Source organism: Clinocottus analis, unplaced genomic scaffold (assembly GCF_023055335.1).
Source record: "Clinocottus analis isolate CAN_PGR_092001 unplaced genomic scaffold, fCliAna1.0.p SCAF_14, whole genome shotgun sequence".
NCBI classification, from domain to species: domain Eukaryota; kingdom Metazoa; phylum Chordata; class Actinopteri; order Perciformes; family Cottidae; genus Clinocottus; species Clinocottus analis.
In genome coordinates, this window is record NW_027175865.1 from 10,091,915 (window position 1) to 10,112,617 (window position 20,703).

The 20,703-nt window shown below is 41.1% G+C and overlaps 2 protein-coding genes across 2 annotated transcripts; one reads left to right on the forward strand and one right to left on the reverse strand.

Moving 5' to 3' along the window:
- The first annotated feature begins 806 nt into the window (after window positions 1-806).
- On the forward strand, window positions 807-7,727 carry ccn4a (cellular communication network factor 4a). Its single transcript, XM_068575125.1, has 5 exons — window positions 807-1,053; window positions 3,752-4,040; window positions 4,833-5,087; window positions 6,112-6,305; window positions 6,399-7,727. The coding sequence occupies exons 1-5, from the start codon at window positions 1,006-1,008 to the stop codon at window positions 6,696-6,698; spliced, it is 1,086 nt and encodes a 361-aa protein (XP_068431226.1). The 5' UTR covers window positions 807-1,005; the 3' UTR covers window positions 6,699-7,727.
- On the reverse strand, window positions 7,211-20,447 carry ndrg1a (N-myc downstream regulated 1a). The gene is made up of 16 exons (XM_068575124.1): window positions 20,300-20,447; window positions 16,384-16,458; window positions 15,418-15,453; window positions 13,197-13,302; window positions 12,780-12,900; window positions 12,384-12,446; window positions 12,224-12,284; window positions 11,492-11,578; window positions 11,297-11,353; window positions 11,104-11,207; window positions 10,919-10,975; window positions 10,778-10,829; window positions 10,362-10,409; window positions 9,855-9,890; window positions 9,467-9,518; window positions 7,211-8,737 (listed from the first exon to the last, which is right to left on the reverse strand). The coding sequence occupies exons 2-16, from the start codon at window positions 16,438-16,440 to the stop codon at window positions 8,532-8,534; spliced, it is 1,143 nt and encodes a 380-aa protein (XP_068431225.1). The 5' UTR covers window positions 16,441-16,458; window positions 20,300-20,447; the 3' UTR covers window positions 7,211-8,531.
- Between the last annotated feature and the right edge of the window lie 256 nt (window positions 20,448-20,703).

Here is a 20,703-nt window from a genome sequence, read left to right on the forward strand (position 1 = left end):
GAAGCAGACTTTGAGATAGATGACATCATTGATTCAAACTTAACATCTGCAGACCAGACCAGACCCAGCCCTAAAATAGGTACTGTTTGTAGGATGTAGGCCACCTGCAGAGTATATTTATTCACTTTGTATAAATAATGTGTGTGCAGTGCACATTATTCACGTTAAGGCTACAGCTGAGTGGCCTCAGATAAGATGAGATGCTAATGAAACCTCAGTGACTCTTTGGGGCTTTATTTGAGGGAAATAAATGGTCAATATGTAGATTGCAATCCAGGGCAATACAATAAGGTATACAAAGATGAAAAAGTGTCATCTTAGGCTCAGATTTTTCAGTTACACTATGCAAGTATACAACATGTGCACAACAACCAAGCCCACTGGGACAATGTGAGCTGTTGAGGTGTTTAGTGTACACATTTAATTTATTCTGGTATGTCTTAAAACATTCTCACGCCCATATATTCTGCACATTTAGAGACGTGTTGTGGAGGGAAGCTGAAATTGGGCACTATAAAGTTTTAAAAATAATTTTGAATGTGTTTTTGCACCTTTGAGAACTGTGGATTCGGTCACCAGCATTTAGCTCATTCGGGATCTCTCACGGCCAACATGGGAAGAAGAAATTAAAGCAATTTATAACTCTTCATGTGAGCAGCACGTGGGGACCTCTGTCGCCCAGAGTGTCTTTGGGTTTTCAGACACGCCCTTTAACCACCGGAGAGGAGGAGGAGGAGGAGGAGGAGGAGGATCGGGGGAAAGTGGAACGGAGGGAATCAGGGGAAACCGTCCGTCCCTGTCAGAGGCATGCGGGGCTCGTCCACTCAGACCTTACGTCAGCCCCCACGCTTTAACAGGCTTCAGCCCGGAGCGGACGCAGACAGAGGTGCACGGCCGAGCAGCGACGGGACGAGGAGGATGTAGCTCACCTGTGGAGAGCCGCGTGTCGTGCGTTTAAGACGGGACTTATTCAGGAGTCGATGCATTTGCAGTTCCTCACCAGTGATGAGTTGGCTCCTGGTGTGGATTCTAACTGCAGCCGGGATTCAACAGGTGGGATGGAAGCTAGAGTTGTTTTGTGTATGTGTAAATTTGTGTGTAAATTAATTTGAATCTGCATACTGAGCTCACATCCAGGATGCAGATTAGTTGTGAGGTTATTCTGGAAATGTGCATCTCTATAATGTCCATTTATATCCTATTAGTGTTAGTGTTTCGATTAAGGTTACACTATATACCAAGCTTTAAACTAACTATCATGACATCTAGTGTGTTTTAGTACTTTACAGTAAGTTTTATTGACTTTTGACAGTTCAATTGTAAAGCTCTTGCACAAAAGAACATGACGTATTTGTTGAATCCATATCGGGACTTTTGTGGGAGCTGATACTCAGTGGCGAGTTTGTGGTAACCTCGTCGTTCGAGGTAACACATTAAAAATATATTTGTTTGTAAAGTAAGCTTGATTAAATGTTCTGGCTAAAAGGAACCCATCATTCCCTCTACATGTTTCTGAAGAGACGTCGTTTTGTCATCTTCATCTCAGAGTTGAGATGCTGCCAGTGGCAAAACTGAACAAACTTCACTCCTCCTTTGTTTCCCTTTAGGGCCACCTTGTGGATGGATAATGTGTTCCACATTCCCCTATTATCTATGTATCAGTCTGTGGCTCAGTTTTTAAATACAGGATGCTGGTAAACTACATACAAACTGTGATTTATTTCAACAAAATGCAGTTTTCTCTGTTTTGCCAATTTTTAGATCCATTTAGCAAAGGAAAGTACTTTATGTTTGAATTACTTCATTTAGAAATTAAGCAATGCTATTACATTATTTCATATGGAATACTATTGTTATACTTTTAGCTGAAAGTGAAATGTAATGTAGTAACAGGTGCATTTTAAAACTTTTTAAAGCCATGTTTCCTTCCGTTAAATGTCACAAGCCTCTGTGGAGGGATTTTATGAAAACAATACCTCAGTGATTGTGTGTCTATTTCCCCTTGGCCTTTTTGGAAAAAAGTGTCCTTTTTCAAATGTTTTCCGCTTCCTGAAGAGTTCGTCCATGCCTGGTGCAGAGGTTGAAGGTCGTCTGGTCTGACAGAAGTAAAAAGATAAAATCAGCAAAGGAAGGAGGGTCATCAGTCTTTTTCACTTTTCAGAAAAAGAAAAGACCATTACCATTAACTGGCCATCACCAAAATATGATTATATTGTAGAAACATTTTCAAAGAGATAAAGATATTTAATGGTTGTGTTTCAAATATTTAAATATGAATATTTTGAGATCATCCAATTATTGGAGTGTCTTTCTCTGCTTGTAGTCTTGCTTAAGTTTCATGAAATATCTGTTTCTCTGTTACCCCACCCTTTCCCACACAGTCAGAAAAGATAACGTCATCAGGCTTAACCTATCACATGAGCTTATGAAACTTTTATTTGTCTTTGTTGGAGTGATGGACAGCTTTAGAGCTGTGTTTGTTTGTGTTCTTCCTTCTCTGTTAAATAGCCTGATAAGTGTGGTCTGAATGAACTCTTCTGAAGAATAGCTCAGTGCTACGGCCCTGATTAAAACTCATGTGCATTAGCTTTTAGGCCAATGCACAGTATTTGAGTGAGTGAGTGTGTGTGTGCGTGTGTGTGTGTGTGTGTGTCCACATGTTTTCTTTAATGGATCAGCTACTTACTGAAGTGAAATGCTTTGACGATAAGGATGATATTATGACATATGAGTATAAAACCTTCAGTGGATTATTTGCCTCATCTATTGAGACAGGTCCAAAGTATCTTAATAATTAAAACTGTTAAATGATTATTACCTCATATGAGTCGAGTGAAAATTGGCATACTCTGATCTTTGCCAAAAAAGTTCCATATTAGTTTGAACTGTTCTTTGCCTGGAAAGCATTCCTCAGTCTCGCTCCCTAGACGATGACGCAGAGACCATCTTCTGACATTCTTCTCAAGCATGCTGTGTTCTCAAAACAAGCAGAACTGAATTTGACCTCTCAAAAGGGATATCTATTATCATAACACATTCTGAATTAAACAAAAGACAGGCTTCTTCTGCTATGACTTGTGCATCCACTGTCCAAAATTCACGTCCAATTGCTTGGATGTTAATGTGGCTCATGTGGCCCCTACTTCAGTGAGACCATCTGCTTTTAAGAACCGCAGAGCTGTTTACTGAGTGATCTTGGCTTCACAGAGCAGCTTGTGAGAGTCAAAACTGGAGGGAAGGAGGGGGGGGGGGTGATGATTAAGTTTCATTGGCAGAATTTTGTGACAGCTCAGCACAGTTGCAGATTTTAAATGTTGTTAAGCACAAACAAGACTTTACTATGTAACTGCTTTTATGAGATTATCTCCACTGGATTTTTTTTATTAATTTGTATCGGCTTAATTGATTTATTGCACAACATGATGTTAGCAAGCCACTGTGTGTTTCCCTGTGTAAGCAGTGAAGTTTATTTGGGCAGGATATGAAAGAATTCAGGATCAAGTATATTAAGAATATTGCCTCGGCACATGAACTCAAATACCTTTCTTGTAATAAAAGATGCCATTTTCATTCTGCACTTTGTGTGACCAAAGATAATACTGTATTTCAGGGTTCACTCATGGTGGTACAGAGATGAATTGATGGTCATACTGTGCACAAAAACATGATTTTTAGTGAAATTGATTAGTTAAACTGCATTCATTTTTAAGATAGTCCTTTAGGCTTAATTGGTCAATTTTTCTCTCTCCAGGCCTACTCCCAGAATTCCACTGCCATGCCGCCTGCGGCAGCCGTCACATCCCCAGCTGCAGACCTGTACAATCGCACGCAGTACTGCAAGTGGCCCTGCGATTGCCCCAAAGTCGCCCCCGCCTGTCCGCCGGGCGTGAGTCTGCTCATGGACGGCTGTGACTGCTGCAAGGCCTGCGCCCGCCAGGTGGGCGAGGTGTGCAACGAGGCCGACACATGCGACTACCACAAGGGACTGTACTGTGACTACAGCTCGGACAAGCCTAGGTACGAAAAAGGAGTGTGTGCATGTAAGTGTCACTCATCGAAACCGACAAAACAAACAACAGATTTTACACAGCTGGTTTGAGTTTATTTTCCGATGTATTTTCGAGTCACTGTCCACACCGCAGCACAGATTACAAGAAACACGCAGCTGTTTGCTGCCATGTCAATGCTGGTTGTCGTAGCAACAACACAGATGTCACTGATGTGGTTGAAGGTCGTCTGCCTGGCACCACGGGCTGCAGCATACAAGCCAGTCGTTCACCTCATCTGGTTTAGGGTTTTCAGTGTCAGTCGTTCATAGTTGCATGAGGCGTTTTGACAGCATATACTTATGTGCAGAGTTTGCTGCTGACAGAAGGATTTCCTTCTGAATGAAATCACTTAAAATAGAATAACAACAGCTGCATGTCTACAAATGTGAAGTGGTTTGTATTCTGGAAGGTACTCGTTGACATCATAAACCTGCATTCAATAGGTTTTAGGGATGATTACACATGGAAAATTATATTTCAATGAAATGCAAAACATTTTTAGTGCTACTTTATTTAAACATTTGATTTTTCACACTTTCAAAATAAATATGACATTTTACCATTCCATTATTTACAGCATTGCTATTGTGTGATATCGGCCTGCAACAGAAAGTACAAACCACAAAGTAATTTATCTTATAACTCACATTTTTACCTCTAAGAATAAATAAATTCAGAACAATTTGGATCATAAAGCCTATGACATTAATAAAGCGTCCAGGGGTTTGCAGTATGCGTTGATGTCCATATAATATGCGACTGCTTGTCATTTCTCTCTGCCAGATATGGTGGGAACAGGCTGCGAACATGATGGCGTGATCTACCGTAACGGGCAGAGCTTCAAGCCCAGCTGTAAATACCAGTGTGTGTGTGTGAACGGTGCCATCGGCTGTGTGGGGGTGTGCACGGAGTCACAGCCTCCGCGGGTGTGGTGCCAAAGCCCACGCCGGGTCAAAGTCAGGGGACAATGCTGTGAGCAATGGATCTGTGATGAACCCAAAAGAGGGCGCAAGACGGCACCACGACACGCAGTAGAGGGTAGGACTCTCTGGATATTTACATGCACACACAACGGGGTACTCTGTTACTCGGTAAAGTTGGGCTTTAGCATGCAAACTCCTTTTTTTAACTAACAATAACTCTGCCAAGTCCCCTGATTACCTTCCAGTCCATGGAAATGCATCACAGTTCACAGTTGAGTCTGAAACCATTAAGGCAATGTAAATGAAAGGAAATGCACAGTAACACAACAACTGAGCATTGTCCTTGCTTTTTAAATATGGTTAAATAAACTAATACATATTCAGCTGGCTTGTTAAATGACTGTTCTGTACGATATCATTACATGTACAGTTGCATATATTGTACATGTAAAAAGTTGTAAGAGGCCAAGGAATGCAAAGTATTCAAAATTGACTTCATATAGCTTCAACTCTTTGGATATTTCTGATGTAATATAATATATTGTTAATTTCAATTTAGGAAAAGAAAGAATTTGTATTGTTTTTCATGGATGGATACGATTGGATTTGTAGCAGCAGCTGTGTTTGAAATTGGCAGTAGAAACATCTGTTGTTATGTTATGTTATGTTTGGGTGTGTGTGTGTGCAGGGGCAGACCAATCCTTTCCTGTGGAAGCCCTCAACCAGTTTCTGTATCATGTCAAGTTTAGTGTCTCATTATTGTAGCAGTGCTGTGGAGGATCATTGTACAAGAAGACCTCTTTGTTTTGTATAATTATATAGATCAGATCCAGATTACTTGGCAATTTAGATTAAAACAGGAAGATCCTATGCTTCTCTTGGTGAAATATTACAAATATAGAAACTGTCCTTATTTTGCCCCTCAAATCAGTACATTTCTTAAAACATTTTAAACAGTTTTCAGGACCTTTTGACTTTTCTTTGTTGTCACTTTAAACTTGTATGTTGATATCTTTATCCCTTAACAATATGGTATTTATTTGTTCTTTATCTAAATAGAACTAAGATGTATCAGTGTGTATGAAAAACTAAGTTAAGTGTCGCGGTTTGTACACATGATCTATTTACATCACTTCCAGCTTCCCCAGCTGAGACCAGGAGCTGGCACAAGAACTGCATTACCCAGACTACCTCATGGAGCCCTTGCTCAAGGAGCTGTGGTCGCGGCCTGTCCCTGAGGATCTCCAACGCCAACGACGAGTGTGAGCTGGTCAAAGAGTCTCGCCTGTGCAACCTGCGGCCCTGTGAGGTCGACATCACCAAACACATCAAGGTCGTAGTTCCATTTAATATCTTATACGTGATATAAACTGGATGTTAAAAAGGTTCCCAGACTTTACACCTTTCTACTACCTCCCTCTATCAGCCGGGAAAGAAGTGTCTGAACATCTACAGGGAAGAGCTGTCTTCCAACCTCACCATCTCTGGCTGCACCAGCAGGAAGCAGTACAGGCCCAAATACTGCGGCGTCTGCACGGACGAGCGCTGCTGCATCCCCTACAAGTCCAAAACCATCGACGTGGAGTTTGAGTGTCCTAACGGGACAGGGTTCACCTGGAAGATGCTGTGGGTCCAGGCCTGCTTCTGCAACCTCAGCTGCAAAAACCCCAACGACATCTTTGCCGAGCTGGAGAGTTATTATAGTCACCCAGAAATCATGAACTAACAGGCGGCGATCACGCGCTCTGCCTGTGGGAGCTTCCTGCCTAGTTCCTGGCTTCTTTTTCTTACACAATCTTGTATTTTTGTGATGCCTATGATTATGTACAAGGGATTTTCTTACGCTCTTTTTTTCCTATTGGAAAAATCTGTAAATATGAAGTATATATGTGCCTCCAGATTTGATTCATAAAGCATGATGTGCTTTTGAAGAATATTTTAAGCACTGCTTTGCAAATGAATAAAATATTCAGCCAGTGAGTGTGTGAAATAGTGTGTCCTTAATTTATTTATGTAGCTTTTTGCAAATGAAATAACATTTGTAGTGTTCTTGATGTGCTTTCAAAAACAGTCGACATTGTCTGTCCTTAAACTAACAAGTCAACTTAGATAAGGCTTTACTACTTTACTAAAATATACTTTATAAGAACTGTTAAAAAAGACATGGACTAAGGTGCCAAAGACAAAACCTTATTTCAAGACCGCATGTCCAAATAAAAATGACAGAATCAGGGAGGATCAGTTACAAGTTTTTTATTGTACTTTTTTTAATAAATACAAACTGTTATGTCACTTTAATGCTTTTCTAGAGCATTAGATGGTTGTATTTCACATCTTTACAAAGCTGTGTATGTGATCTATAAAGCTAAATGTTGCTGTAGTGCAAGTATAATAAAGGAGAACAAGGTGTTGGGTAAGTTCTATGGCTATCCTCATGTTAAAATGTGGACCTATCACTTCACTCACCCAAAAATCCACAACCACATAGGAGCATCACGTCTAAAAAAAGAACATTTCCACGGCACATCTTTGTTCCATTGTGCTTGATTGCATAGAAATCATCATAAAAAGAAAGGAAAAAAAAACATTCATGTCTGAAGCTAAGATCCAATAATAAAGCATACAATGTAAAAGCTTCTGAGTTTTTTGTTTTGATTCATTACAAAGCATAAAGCCTCATTGGAATGTACTAAAAATGACTGTGTTGTTCATGTAAAGAGTGTGAACAAATGAATAGTGGTTATAAAAAAATAAATGTTTGTGAAAAAAACTTAAGGGTAATCGATATTGGCAAGGTGAAATACTATTTGTTGTACGAATATGATGTACTTGAATTCTGTCCCTTAAATTTTCAAAGTTACATAGCAAATTGTGGAGGGAAAAAAAGCCTTTTTTTATTAATCCAAATGCCTCTCTCCACATCTACAAATGTGCTCCCACGTACAAACGACAACACTTCAAACATGGAATATAAAGAAAAAATGATCAAACAATTACAGTGAAAACAGAATACAGTCATTTACAGTCAGGTATTTTTGAGAAAGCTGTATTAAATGGTAAAAATGTGATGCAGGAATGCAGAAATGGAAATTAAACATGTTTTAATATGCATGAGAGATTATGAGAGATACATGTACAAGCTGGTATACTCTTCGCCACAGCTTTCGCCGACATTCTCTGTTTCAGTGTCCCAAGATGCTGCGGTGCCCCTAAGTTCACACACACACACATACACACACACACACACACCCCGAGGAGCTCAGGAGCATATTCTGCTCAAACATGTAAGAATCCCTCTGAATGACCAAACAGGCATACAGCTGACCCTGAACTCCCACTCAAAAGCATTGCATTTCAAATTTGGTCATCTCACCTATACTGAATAGTCTACAGGTGAGTGACCATTGTGCGTTTTTTTACAATACCAGGTGTGCTAACTTATGCGTCGTCCTCCAAATTGGTGTGTATGTGCGGAGGAATGTGTGTGTCAGTTAGGGGCAGCGCAGCACAAGCCGATGGGACCATGAGCGGTTTGGGTGCCTGGAGCGTGACGGTTCACTTAACAGGACACTTCGGTGGACTTGGGCACAGCTTGGTCGGCGTTGCCAGCCGTGTGGCTGCGGCTGCGGCTTCCCTCGTTGGTGTGTGAGCGAGAGCGGTTTCCCTCACTGGTGTGGGAGCGGGAGCGATTGCCCTCGAAGGAGGTGACGCTGGAGCCGGAGGCGGTGCGGGAGCGGACCAGGCGGGTCATGCTGGCAGAGGGCACTGAGGGGAGAGACGGAGGATGCTTCAGAAAATGCACCGTTTTGACTAAAGATTATTATAGTGCTACTGTGAATTAACCAAGTACATTTAAGAACATTCCTGAGCATTAAGAGGGACATGGTGTACATTTTACTCCACTACATACTTCTGAACACAATAGTTACTTGTTACTGTGCAGATTATGATGTAAAAAAATTGAATGAGCCTCCACGATAGGCCAACAGTATATAAAATCAAAACTAGAATCAATTCCTCTTCTCTTTGAACACATTCAAATGTTATTTATACATGTATGTATCACTAATGAATATCCAATGGTATAATACTATTTCACAATACCATAACTGACTGTATTTTATACTTCGATGCTATAATGACATGTGACTGATAACATTTAAATGCTCTTTTTTAATTCAGTTTTGAATGAAACATTTTTACTCGAACAGTGCTACTTTTTAAAATTGGCCTACTTCTTCCAGTGCTGTTCATTGCACACACTCTTCAGTACACAAAAAGCTGGAGTTGACCTGAGGTTAAAGTGATAACGTGAGTACATAGGTCATTTATTAACCCAACACAGGGGTGAAGAGGAGAATGTGGGTGAGCTCTGCACACTCATGGTAATTTGGAGTACAATTCTTTATTTTAATTGCTTACACAAATTGTAAAATAAACGCCTGTGAAACGCATGTCAAATAAGTAAAACTATTGGATGCGTGTAATACTTACTGTATCCCATGCCCTGAATGAAGTACTTGAAAGCTTCTGTCAGTTTGGCAGGCTGCAGAGAGCAAAAAAAAACACAAGTAAGGAGATGATTAGTCTTCTTGTCACTAATTATCACACTTGTTTACAAGTGACACATTCAATCTCTCATCCAGCAGCTCACTGCTCAGTCTGAGATATGACAGCTGCTGTGCATGGTGGAGGGATTACAACCTGACAACTGTGGTTCATTTCAGCCACTTGCTAATGCTCTTAAATGCAAGGTTCTTATGTCATCCACCCGTCCATCTGACCCTTCTGCGGCGATTATCCAGCCCTGCACAGCCTGCTCGACAACATAAACAGTGTCTCGCAAAGCTTTTCTCTGTCACACAAACACAGAGGTACATACCTGGTCAACCTGAGGCATGCCTCCGCAGTCAGACATCTGAGGAGAGGAGGGAAAACACAAAAGGAGCTATTAGCATGTTGTATAGTCGCACAGCAGTGGCCATTACAACCCATTAAAACTGGACATGTCCCATTTGAACACGTCAAACAACTTGTCCCTGCTATCTCCAATCAGTGATTTTCTCGACCCTGAACAGTTAACCCCAATAAACGGTACCCATTTTAGCTCTAACAGCCATTTGGTTTCAGCTGTGGATCATAAAAGGTTGCCGTGGGCCAACACAAGTAGGTCAGTTCAGCAAATTGTGTCCTCAGAAGCGATACGCTACGCACGTCGCCTCCGAGAACACGTTCAGCTTTCCTACCCCTGGTTAATATGTCACCAGGTCAATGCTGAGTCACTGGAATATAATCAACCGATGCGTTTCCATCAAGGCTATTATGATAGGAATGAGAATATGGGACAGGAGCTTAGGCAGCGACAAGGTGGAGAAACAGGCCTGCTTACCTTCAGCAGGGTAGTCTTTGTTGGGTCCAGCTTGGTGTTGCACTCCACCTGTGAGTACAAATAAAACCCATCTATTCAGTAAAGTATATGATAAGATTAGTAATCAAACTTTGCAGGTTGAATTTATAAGTTGCTATGGGAAAATAACGTGCGATAAAGTGTGAAATTGTGTTGGACTTAAAAATCTAGTTGTAATGCATCACTTATAATGATAGGACATCCAATGCTCTTTGGGGGATTTTGGGCGTTAGCTAAAACAGTCACACAAATCTTTCACCTTGAACAGATTAAACTACTCTGAGTCACTTGATTCCAGTTCCCAACTAAGTTGTGTGAAATAGTTGTCCATAAGCATTTAATCTTACATCTTGGGCCTCATTATTAGAGCTTTGTTTTTAACGAATGTGTCTACTCACCACAGCCTCCACAGCAGGAGAGCTGTCACCAACCACCAGCAGTGAAGGGCACCTGGATGAGGGAGACACATGCGTGACACATCAGCATGGGTGAAATGTCATATTTTATATAACATTGGGATTTAAATGTCGATGACTTACTTGAGGGTTTTGGAAATGCCTCCTGGAATTGGTCTCTCAATTTCCAGATCCCTCCGACTGTAGAGACAGAAATACACAGTGTTATAGAAAATCTTCCCATTTCTGTTCATTACAAGGTACTCTGCCATTTGTTAAGTTGTACTTTACTTGATTTTGTTATAGTCGACTGACTGCGTTTTATTTACCTTTCGTAGGACTTGACAAAGAGATGCAGGTTGAACTGGTTCATGTCATTTGTGATGTGGTGGCGGTATGTTCCGATCAGGTCATGGTTGTTGTGGATCTCCTCCTGAGGAAACAAACCAAATATGTTGAGATCACTGAGACCTATAGACTTCATTCATCACACTGAAGAAAACAAAAGTTAGGAATTTATACCTTTCCGAAGAGGTGGGTGATGAGCATGTCCGGCATGGCATGTGTCCAGCCGCTGATCTGAAATCAGACATGAAAATATTTAGCTTTAAGCATTTATATTTGTGTTGTTGAAGTCCAACATCTTCAGTCCTTCGGTAGCTTCTGGCAATGTTTTTTACTTAATGTGTGTATGTTTGAGCTATCAATGTGTGTTACCTTGTGGGCAGCCCAGTCCATCCATCCCTCAGCACATGGGTTGATGTTGATGAGCACCAGTCCCTCCACCATCTCCGGGTAGTCCAGCTACACACACACACACACACACACACACACACACACACACACACACACACACACACACACACACACACACACACACACACACACACACACACACACACACACACACACACACACACACACACACACACACACACACACACACAGTGATGTATTACTGTATCACACAATGCTGCATTATGATAAATGCATGCGTTTTGGATTAGTTTTAGTTAATTGTGTGGTGTAAAACAGCTCTTGGGTTGTTTTTATGAGTAAATCTTCAACATGATTGCATTCCTTTTTTTTCCAATTAAAAATGTTGTGATGCATTTTGTGTTACAAGGATAGATAGATAGATAGATAGATCGATAGATCGATAGATCGATCGATAGATAGATAGATAGATAGATAGATAGATAGAGTCCTATTACAGAGAAGGCTGCAGCAAGGAGTTGTATCTCTGTCAGCCTTGTATCCACAGTGAGACTTCCTACTGTGCACAATGTTCGTTATAAGCTGGAACATTCCTGAGGCTTTTATGGCTCAGCAGGCTCAAGCAATAAGAAGCATTATATTGCCAAAATCAGCATAAAGCAAAAAAACACATTAGCTGGCTCTGTTAATCCTAAAATAATTCAAACTCATAAGGGGAAGGGACAAACTTACAGCAAATCTGGTCAGAATGTATGCCCCGGCTCCAAGACCCATTCCTAAAACAGTCTTCAGCCTGCGATCAAACATACACGGATACTGTTAGAACAACAGGTTAGAAAAAATCCTAAATTTGACTGTGAAGAGTGAGTGTGAAAACTGCAGCTCAATTTACCCAAAGTGCTTCAACACCAGTGGGAGGATGTCAGAGACTTGGTCCATTGAAGGGTACTCGTATCTGAAAAACAACAAGCCTATGGTTACAAATTAATGGTTAAGAATTTCATAACACCCACTATCTAATCTCTGGTCTATCTTCCTCTGTATTGTTGGTATCAGCCTGTAACAGCCATCTATTCTCATATCATGTTCAGCTAAAGGTAGCTTTAACATGAAGCAAAGTCCCATCTTTAAAGCAGAGATTAAGTTAAACGAGATAAACGCCCATCCCTACAACACATATATAAACTTAGGTTGTCTTAAGTTCATCCGCAGTGTTGAGTCAAAGTTTCCAGCCTGCTTGACATACATTAAGTGCTTGTGTGTGTGCATGTGCATGTGTCTGACCTACCCAGTGGAAAAGGTGTTAGCTCCCTCATGTTGCCCGGGGGCCTCAACATGACACACGGCAAAGTGCTGCATGATCTCTGACATGTCCTCGTGGTTAAAGAGCGTGTCCCAGCAGGTTTTTTCTGAAAAAAAGGAAAAGGTGGTGGAGGTGGATAAGTGATACTTAAGTAGAAATTACCTCCAGTAACCAGAGACTAAGTGCAAGACTTGTTTTGTATAGCATTCAGATGCTGTGCCTCGTCGTCTTACACAATCACAAAAATACTAAAAAGATATTGTAATGTAATAGACAAGATAAAGTTAGGTTGGTGGACCCAATCTGGTCCCACATGGTACGGTAATACAAAACATCCAAGGCTTTAGGCACAGCAACATATGTTTCACGTATATCGAGCTGAATAAGTTGACATGAGCTTACGGTTCAGTCCAATGTCATGGAAGGTGAGGATGACTGGTCTGTCACCCTTGGGAACCCCCTTCATTGTACAGTGGATTCTTCCAAAAGGAGTCTCCACATCCGTCTCCTACAGATTCAACAAAAAAGAACAAACTTAGCATAAAATGTGACTAAAAAACATTCAAGAATATTCCAAGTAAATGTCTCAAAAGATTCAGCTTGAAGTTACAAAGATGAGACAACTGTTGCACCTCAACATTATGTCCAGCAAAAAGACATGTCCAACCGGAAAAAAATGTACTGCCTCATTGCATTTAAAATGCATCTGTTAAACACAAATAAATGACCAATTAACCACAAAAGAACTTCATATTTAATGATGCGATCACAGAATGTAGTATTGCCTCTTGTACTTTTAAAGAAAATAAACATTACATTTTAATTGATTTTGTTTTAATCGAGTCACCAAAACAAACAAAAAAACAACTGCCAAACCATTTGAATGATTTTACACATTTTGCATCCAGTCTATTCCTAATAAGCCAAATATCAGAAATATAAAACTATTTTATATTTAGTGCTGAAAACCTGTTCTATAACTCCAGCAGGGAGCATAATCCACCAATGCACTGGAATAACTCAGTGCAAACATTTCAATGAAACAGTTTTCTACTCACACAGACTTCTATCTCAGCAACAATCATTTCCATGTCAGAATCCTCCAGAACCATGTTTGCACGAGTAAAGCTCTGCTCACTACTGGAAGAAATGAGTGGCAATGGCTCTCTGAGCTATAGATCCAAACGTTAGTAAGCCTCTGAAGGATCCAACCGTTGGGCAGCCTCTGTAGTTTCTAGCTCTGCTCTTGGAGCTGTGCTTTATACCCCCGACTTACCAGTTGGCCTAAGCTCCCGGCCTCCCATGACGCCCTGCAGGCTGGTCAAAACAAGCTAACTCAAGATGGAGAGATCCCTAAATTGGATCAACCAATGTCAGACAGAGGGGCATTGGCTACGAGGTTGACATGATGAGTACATATGAGTGTGTGATCAGTGGGGAAACATGTTGAATGAATCGGGGAGGGGAAGACATTTGAGAAAACATCTCCAAAATAATGGCTCAACTGAAGAACCTTTAACTAAAATCCTCAAAAGTAAACAGCAAAGGCTAGAAAGAGCTTAACAAAGACTTTTTAATGAAAGCCACAATAGGTCACAATAGTCTGCCTTTTATTAGACCTTTAGGTCTACAAGATGATCTATTGCGTCGTTTTCAAACCAGTTTTGAGTGCTCTGGAAGAACATCCAATGAGCCATATAACCCATTTAGGAGGACATAAAAACATCTAAGGATTCACCGCGCCTCGCTCCACCCTCCCCCTCTACAGTCAAACACGTGGGATACACAGGCAAAATAATCCTGCAACACAACAAGTGCATATGCATGTGCTGTGAATGTCAAGAGTAAACTTGCAATAGTGTCACCGTCAACTAATCCTGCATGAATAATTGTTGAAAAATTGGCCACCACAGAAATGTCATAACATTTGCCCTGGATACTTTAGTTTAGATCATCCAACCTGTCTGTGACACCAAAGTGAATCAGATGGCTTTAGAGGTAAATTACTTCTTGAAAAGCTTGGGGAAAGAACTCCGGCCAACCAGTGACTTAGTGGGGAGCAGGGACGTCCTTCAATCAGAGTATCAGCAGTTGGATTCCCGGCTCCGCGAGCCCTTGTCGATGTGTCCTTGTTCAAGGCACTTAAACCCAAAATTGCTTTCGTAGCTGTGCCTACAGTGTTTGAATGTTAGTTAGCGAGCGCTTTCAAAAGGTGCTAGGAGACCCCAAGACTCAGCAGTACCCGTATACCATTTAAACTGTGTGTGTCAATGTGCTGGAGAGGCACAAGAACAGGTTGATGCACTGGAGATCTCATCGCGCTCAGTACCTGACTGAATTAGCGAAGGCGCAATAAGATTTCAGTCCTGATAAAATCACAGCAGATGAAAGGTCATCGCCATGATGGATGAACCACTGAGAGAACTATGTTGATTAGTTGCAACGCATTTATTTTTATCCACCACTAGATGGTATCAAACAAGCTAAAATAAGATATAGAATAAAACAGTTTGTATATACAATCAGTAATTTTAGTCAACACAGGCTTCAAACATTGTAGCTGGGTTCACAGCTGGTGAGAATGACACATGCTGGATCTTATTTCTTGTGTCTGCAAACATACCTTGATAACGAGCTGCAGCACAGCCTCTCTCAAGCCCTGCGAGGAAAGAACAGAGTAATGAATATATAAAACTAATTAAATTACATTGAAACATGCTATAATCTAATATCCTGAGGGCGCCATCCTGTCACTGAATGTATTGTCACATCCATATGTCTGTCATATGAGAAACTGAGTTTCACTTCAACTACACAACTTTGTGGTGATCAAAGGTCAACAAACTACCTTCAGAACTTGTGCAGCACAGAAACCTACTCATGACTAAATAGATTTATCTAATCTGGTGAAGAAAATAAGAAATGTGAGATTTTTGCAATTTACAGCCATCAGCAAGCTTTATTTCTTCACCCTGTTGCTGGCCGTGATTAAAAAGCTCACTTTTTAAATTTTGACAGGAATATTATGGTTTGCGTGCTATTTATTTATCAGTTGTTTAATTAGTCTGATAGTTAATAGAATTAATATTTTTTGCTGCAGTTTTTAAATCCATGTCCTCAAATATGAATTTCTAGAAGTGAGATTGTTATGGTTTTTACTATTTTCTAATGAACTGCAACATTTACTCAAACAAAGAGAACTTGGCAGACATGATTGCATGTCACGGTTTCTTAATGCATATGAAGATTAATGCATATGAAGAGTAAACATGCATGTTACTGAGAGCTCTGAGTTCTTCTTTGTGTATTTTTCCACAAAATATGTTACTTTGGTGGCTCAGATTTTTTTGAAAGCCATTAAAGGAGGGATAGAGATATACATTTAAAATCACATTTGTTTGTGAACACAACCTGCAGAATCAGAATTATTACATGCTCGACCTGATTGAACCACAGTTGTACTAATTAACCATACAAGCAACCATGTTAGGTACAAATCATGCAAAGCTCAGAAATAGAGCACTAAATCGTTTTTTTCTGAGAATTATTTTCACACAATGTTTGTCTTTGCTCTGTTCAAAATACATACCGGCAGTTCCCTGTCAACCAGCAGAGGTTTGGACTCAACGACCTGGATGTCATCCATTTCAAAGAGCTGCAGAGCCTGGGTGTCAGAGAGAGCAGAGTAGTTTGTGAGAGACTGGTTCAACTGGTGTTTGAGCCTGAAGACGCTTCAGGTTATCATGGATAATGTGTGGGAAATTGGTTTTGTAAAAATTTGGCCTTTCCCAAAGGCGTGTTCTGTTCAATGAACTAAGACGTCATATTGTTACTCAAACCTCTTTTCAAAAAGGTGTGGCAAAGGTTGTAAGCTATAGTAGGCTGACTCAGACATTGATAGGTTGCTTGAACTTTGGGGCGTGTTTTACACAAAGCTCCCAAAACGACACTACTATGAACGTGACTGCACACACGTACGCACAGTCCCACGCGGGTAAACAGAGAAAAGGAGCATGCAGAAACTGCCGCTGTGATCTGCCCTGACATGCGGACCACATAACGGGACACACCTGTGAACCGCCCACAACCGAGACACGCAAGCACATTCATAATGAGGACACGCAGAATGGTCTAGTAGAGGGGGTAGTTCTGGAGAATTATCCCACTTCTAAACATAAAGTACTGTACTGTGGCCTAAACATTTATGCTGATAATAGTTTCAAGATTTGGGATATTTAAAAAAAAAAAGAAAGAACACAGTGATAGACAAACAGTAATAGACTAAAAAAGGGAAGACAAATAAACAAAAGGGAAGGGCGGGTGTGAAAAGAAGCCAGGCGTCCGATTGTGCTGTGGGTCATGATGCTGTGTGGGAGGCCGGCTGAGACTCTGCATACAAATCAAATTAGCCAGTTAAAGGCCTCTTTGTCCACTGGCTCTGGTGGCTCCTGAGAACCAGGGGCCTGCCCTCTTCTCTTCCTCACTGACCCACACACGGACACACACAACCAGGAAGCAACAGACACCCTTGTTTCCATCAATACATCAGTACTCTTTCAGCCCTCCGCTGGCTCTCTAGCTCACTCTCAATATTCTTTCACTTTTTTTTCGGCTTGTCTTGGTTTCTGCTTGGTTGCAGTTGCTATGTTTGCTCCTTCAACACTCATTCCATCTATTTTGTGTGCTCTGTTTTTCCGTTGGTCTTTGTATACAGCCACATTAGACAGCTAATCAACATCGACCTCCAGGACTGCGATCTTGCTGTCAGGGGGTAAGTTGGTCGTTTAGAGGAAGTTTTTCAGTGTGGATGTCTGACAGAACTGGCTCTGGCCACACACACACTGAACAGAGACCGGAGCCAGCCGGATCGCACAATAGCACGGAGGAAGAAGAGTATCAAACAACAGGTTCATTTTGCTGTTGAGGCCTTGAGAAACATGGCCGCCATCACACTGCAGGAGCTTTGTTGGAGAGGGCAAGAGATCAGCCCCCGTTGAGATTCCACAGCCATGTGAAGTCATGTTAATGAAGTTGAAAAATAAAACTACTCAGGCCGTTTCAGATTAGAAAATGTGGGGGAGGGGGCCTGGAGGGATGGATCAGTGCATGCATCAACACGGGGGAATCCTCTAAGCCTATTTTCAAGCCTATTTGCAAACACTATCACCACCTGTTAGCAGATTGGCAGCACAGAGACATCCTGGCTGAGCAGCAGGCTGAGACAACTAGGTCGTCTGCTGTTTACATCAGTGGTGTCCCTTCAATTGTTTGCTTTGCTGAGCTAATGCCTCACCTAGCCAAAATGAAGCAAGGAAGAAAAGTGGTTTAGTACAACTCCAAAGGATCCTAATCCCAAAAACTACAATACGAGCACGGAGACTATTCTCTTATGTAATGATTGGTCAAATAGGAGTTATATAATGATTGGCATGGAAAAAACATTGCTCCATTCAAAATATACATATAAATGATGAAGAGATGTTCTTTCTCAGATTATCAGTGAGATGCATTCTACCTAAATACAATATATCAAAAGGGATTCAAGGTTTTTGCTGTGCATCTTTTTCTCACAAGGATTTTATGCTGCATCAGCAGGGGGATCTCTCTTTAAACTGGCTTCACTCCAAAACTGGCTTGGTGTCATTGGCAACAGTCACATATTGTCTTCAACCGAGTCAAACCAGTTATTCCATGCATATCCTCTATTGAAACTGTGTGTGCGTGCGTGCGTGTGTGTGCATGTGTGTGTAAAATCAGACTGTGGGGAAGAAAACTAACTATCCTCTGACACGGCTTTGGCCTGGCAGAAGTTAGATTGTGTTACGCAATCGTGAACAGGAAATGGTGGGAGGATATAGGCCTGGGATGATCCAATGCGTAACCCAAGATGAACTGCATACAGAATACAAATTCTATACCTTTTTTGTGAAATACTGACTGATAAGGTTTCACTATTTTTGAAACAAGATTTTGAAATAAACACAAAGTCCCTCGCATTATAATAAAGCCTTTACTTGACTTCATCCTCTTAACAGCCAATTGATAACCCATTACTCTTCAAAGCATTTATAATAACCATAACTCTCAGGATTAGGTTTTATTTGTTGATTCCTGAAAAGCAGACTTGTTGAAAATCCAATGTTTACACTTTAAAGTGAGATCAAGTGGCTTGAGCTTTAGAGTAAAACAACAGCACTGATGCAGGGCGTCTACTTTACACATTAGTGCTTGTTTTGCCTCAGTAAATCCAGAAATATGGCACACTACTTTAAGCCAGAACATCCAAGTTACAAAACCGCATCAGCGTAAACTCTTTCTCTGCTCGCTTGGGAGAGAAACATATGTACTGATTAGATTTGGACAGAGAGTCTCTATATTAGGGAGCCAGAATCATCAATCACCATCTTTCCTCCATTCCCTCAATATAGTTGTAAATCCACAAGCCGGTTGCTTCCATCTGCAGAAACAATGATTGCTTCCCTAATCTTTGGGAACTCGCTTAATCTGTCAAATCCCTGGTTCTGAAATATCAGCATGGCGGCAGCAGGCCTGCTGGACTAAGCTGTCACAGACCTACATTTTCAGATTGTAAAAGATATCAAAATGTGGGTAACCCCATTGCTACAGCACATTCACCAGTTCAAGCAGCAGCTTATTGTGAGATGTCCTGCTTCATAAAAAAGATCTACAGTCCTTCTGAGATCAGGGTCCTACTCTCTTAGCGGGGTCATTAGAATTAACTTAGCTGGAAAATTAAAGCAGGTCAGGATACGATGTTGTTTTGGTGACCAATAGAGGAGATACTTTCTATCTTTAGCAGACTGAAATTAAGTTGGCTTAATAAATTTAATATTAATGTTTTGACCTCAGCACTATCCCCTCCCCCTGCCCACACCCCCAGGCATGTTTTTGATTGTTTTCTTTACATCAAGGAAAACAAAGAGGATTTGTTATGCAGTTATGGCTCTCATAATAACATTTACAACATTTAGCATTAAGCGCCCTGCTTGTGCGCGTGCGTGTGTTTGTTTCCAGTGTCACGGTGTGAAAAGCTGATGTTGATCTTTGATCACGTTCCTGCACCTGCTCACACTCGACACATAAGCGGGCCCTGACTTTTTATACAACTGCATGTCACATCATTCGTGTTTGTATTTTAGTTAGTACTCCAAAACATATCAATATGCCCTCCCAAAAACTTTTTCCACAAGTCATAACTTGTCTTTTACATTTCCTTAATTTGCACAACAATCTAAATACATTCAGAAATACACATTTTGCTCTATGCGTTTTCAGTTTCTGCTACTTCTGGACGAATGAAATTGGCGCATGTGTACTGAAACAGCATAGTTTTCCCAAACTGCATTTCGAAGGAGTTGCACTGCGGAACGGGACCAACAACGTGTCCAGACATGCTGCGGAACTAACACACTGAGTGAGCACCCATTCCCTTAGAAAACAACAGAAACATGCAAATAAGGTCATCATTGGGAGCAGAAACGTACCTCTTGAATAAATGTGATTGTCCTGAAACGAACACTCCGAAGATGACAAAAAGTCTCCAAAAACTTTTTTCTCGCTCTTTTCAAACTGCGCAAAGTGTTGCAGAGACAGACGCGTTGCTTTGTTTATAACGTGCGGCGCAAGGCGGATGTATGAGGGAATTTTATAAAGCCTGAGGGGCGTGCAGCCCGGCCCCCTCCTCCTCCCTCCTGCTCCCTCCATTGGGCAACAGCAGCCAAGGCATTGATAGCAGCTTGACTATTTCCAGCGGTTGCATGATGCGGAAGCTGATGACTGCGACTGGGGGGGAAATACTCGAAGTCCCCGCCGCATAAACTCTCACAACTTTTCCAAACTGCCATATTGACTTCATGATGTTCCTTAATAAGAGAGTTTTGGCAATAAG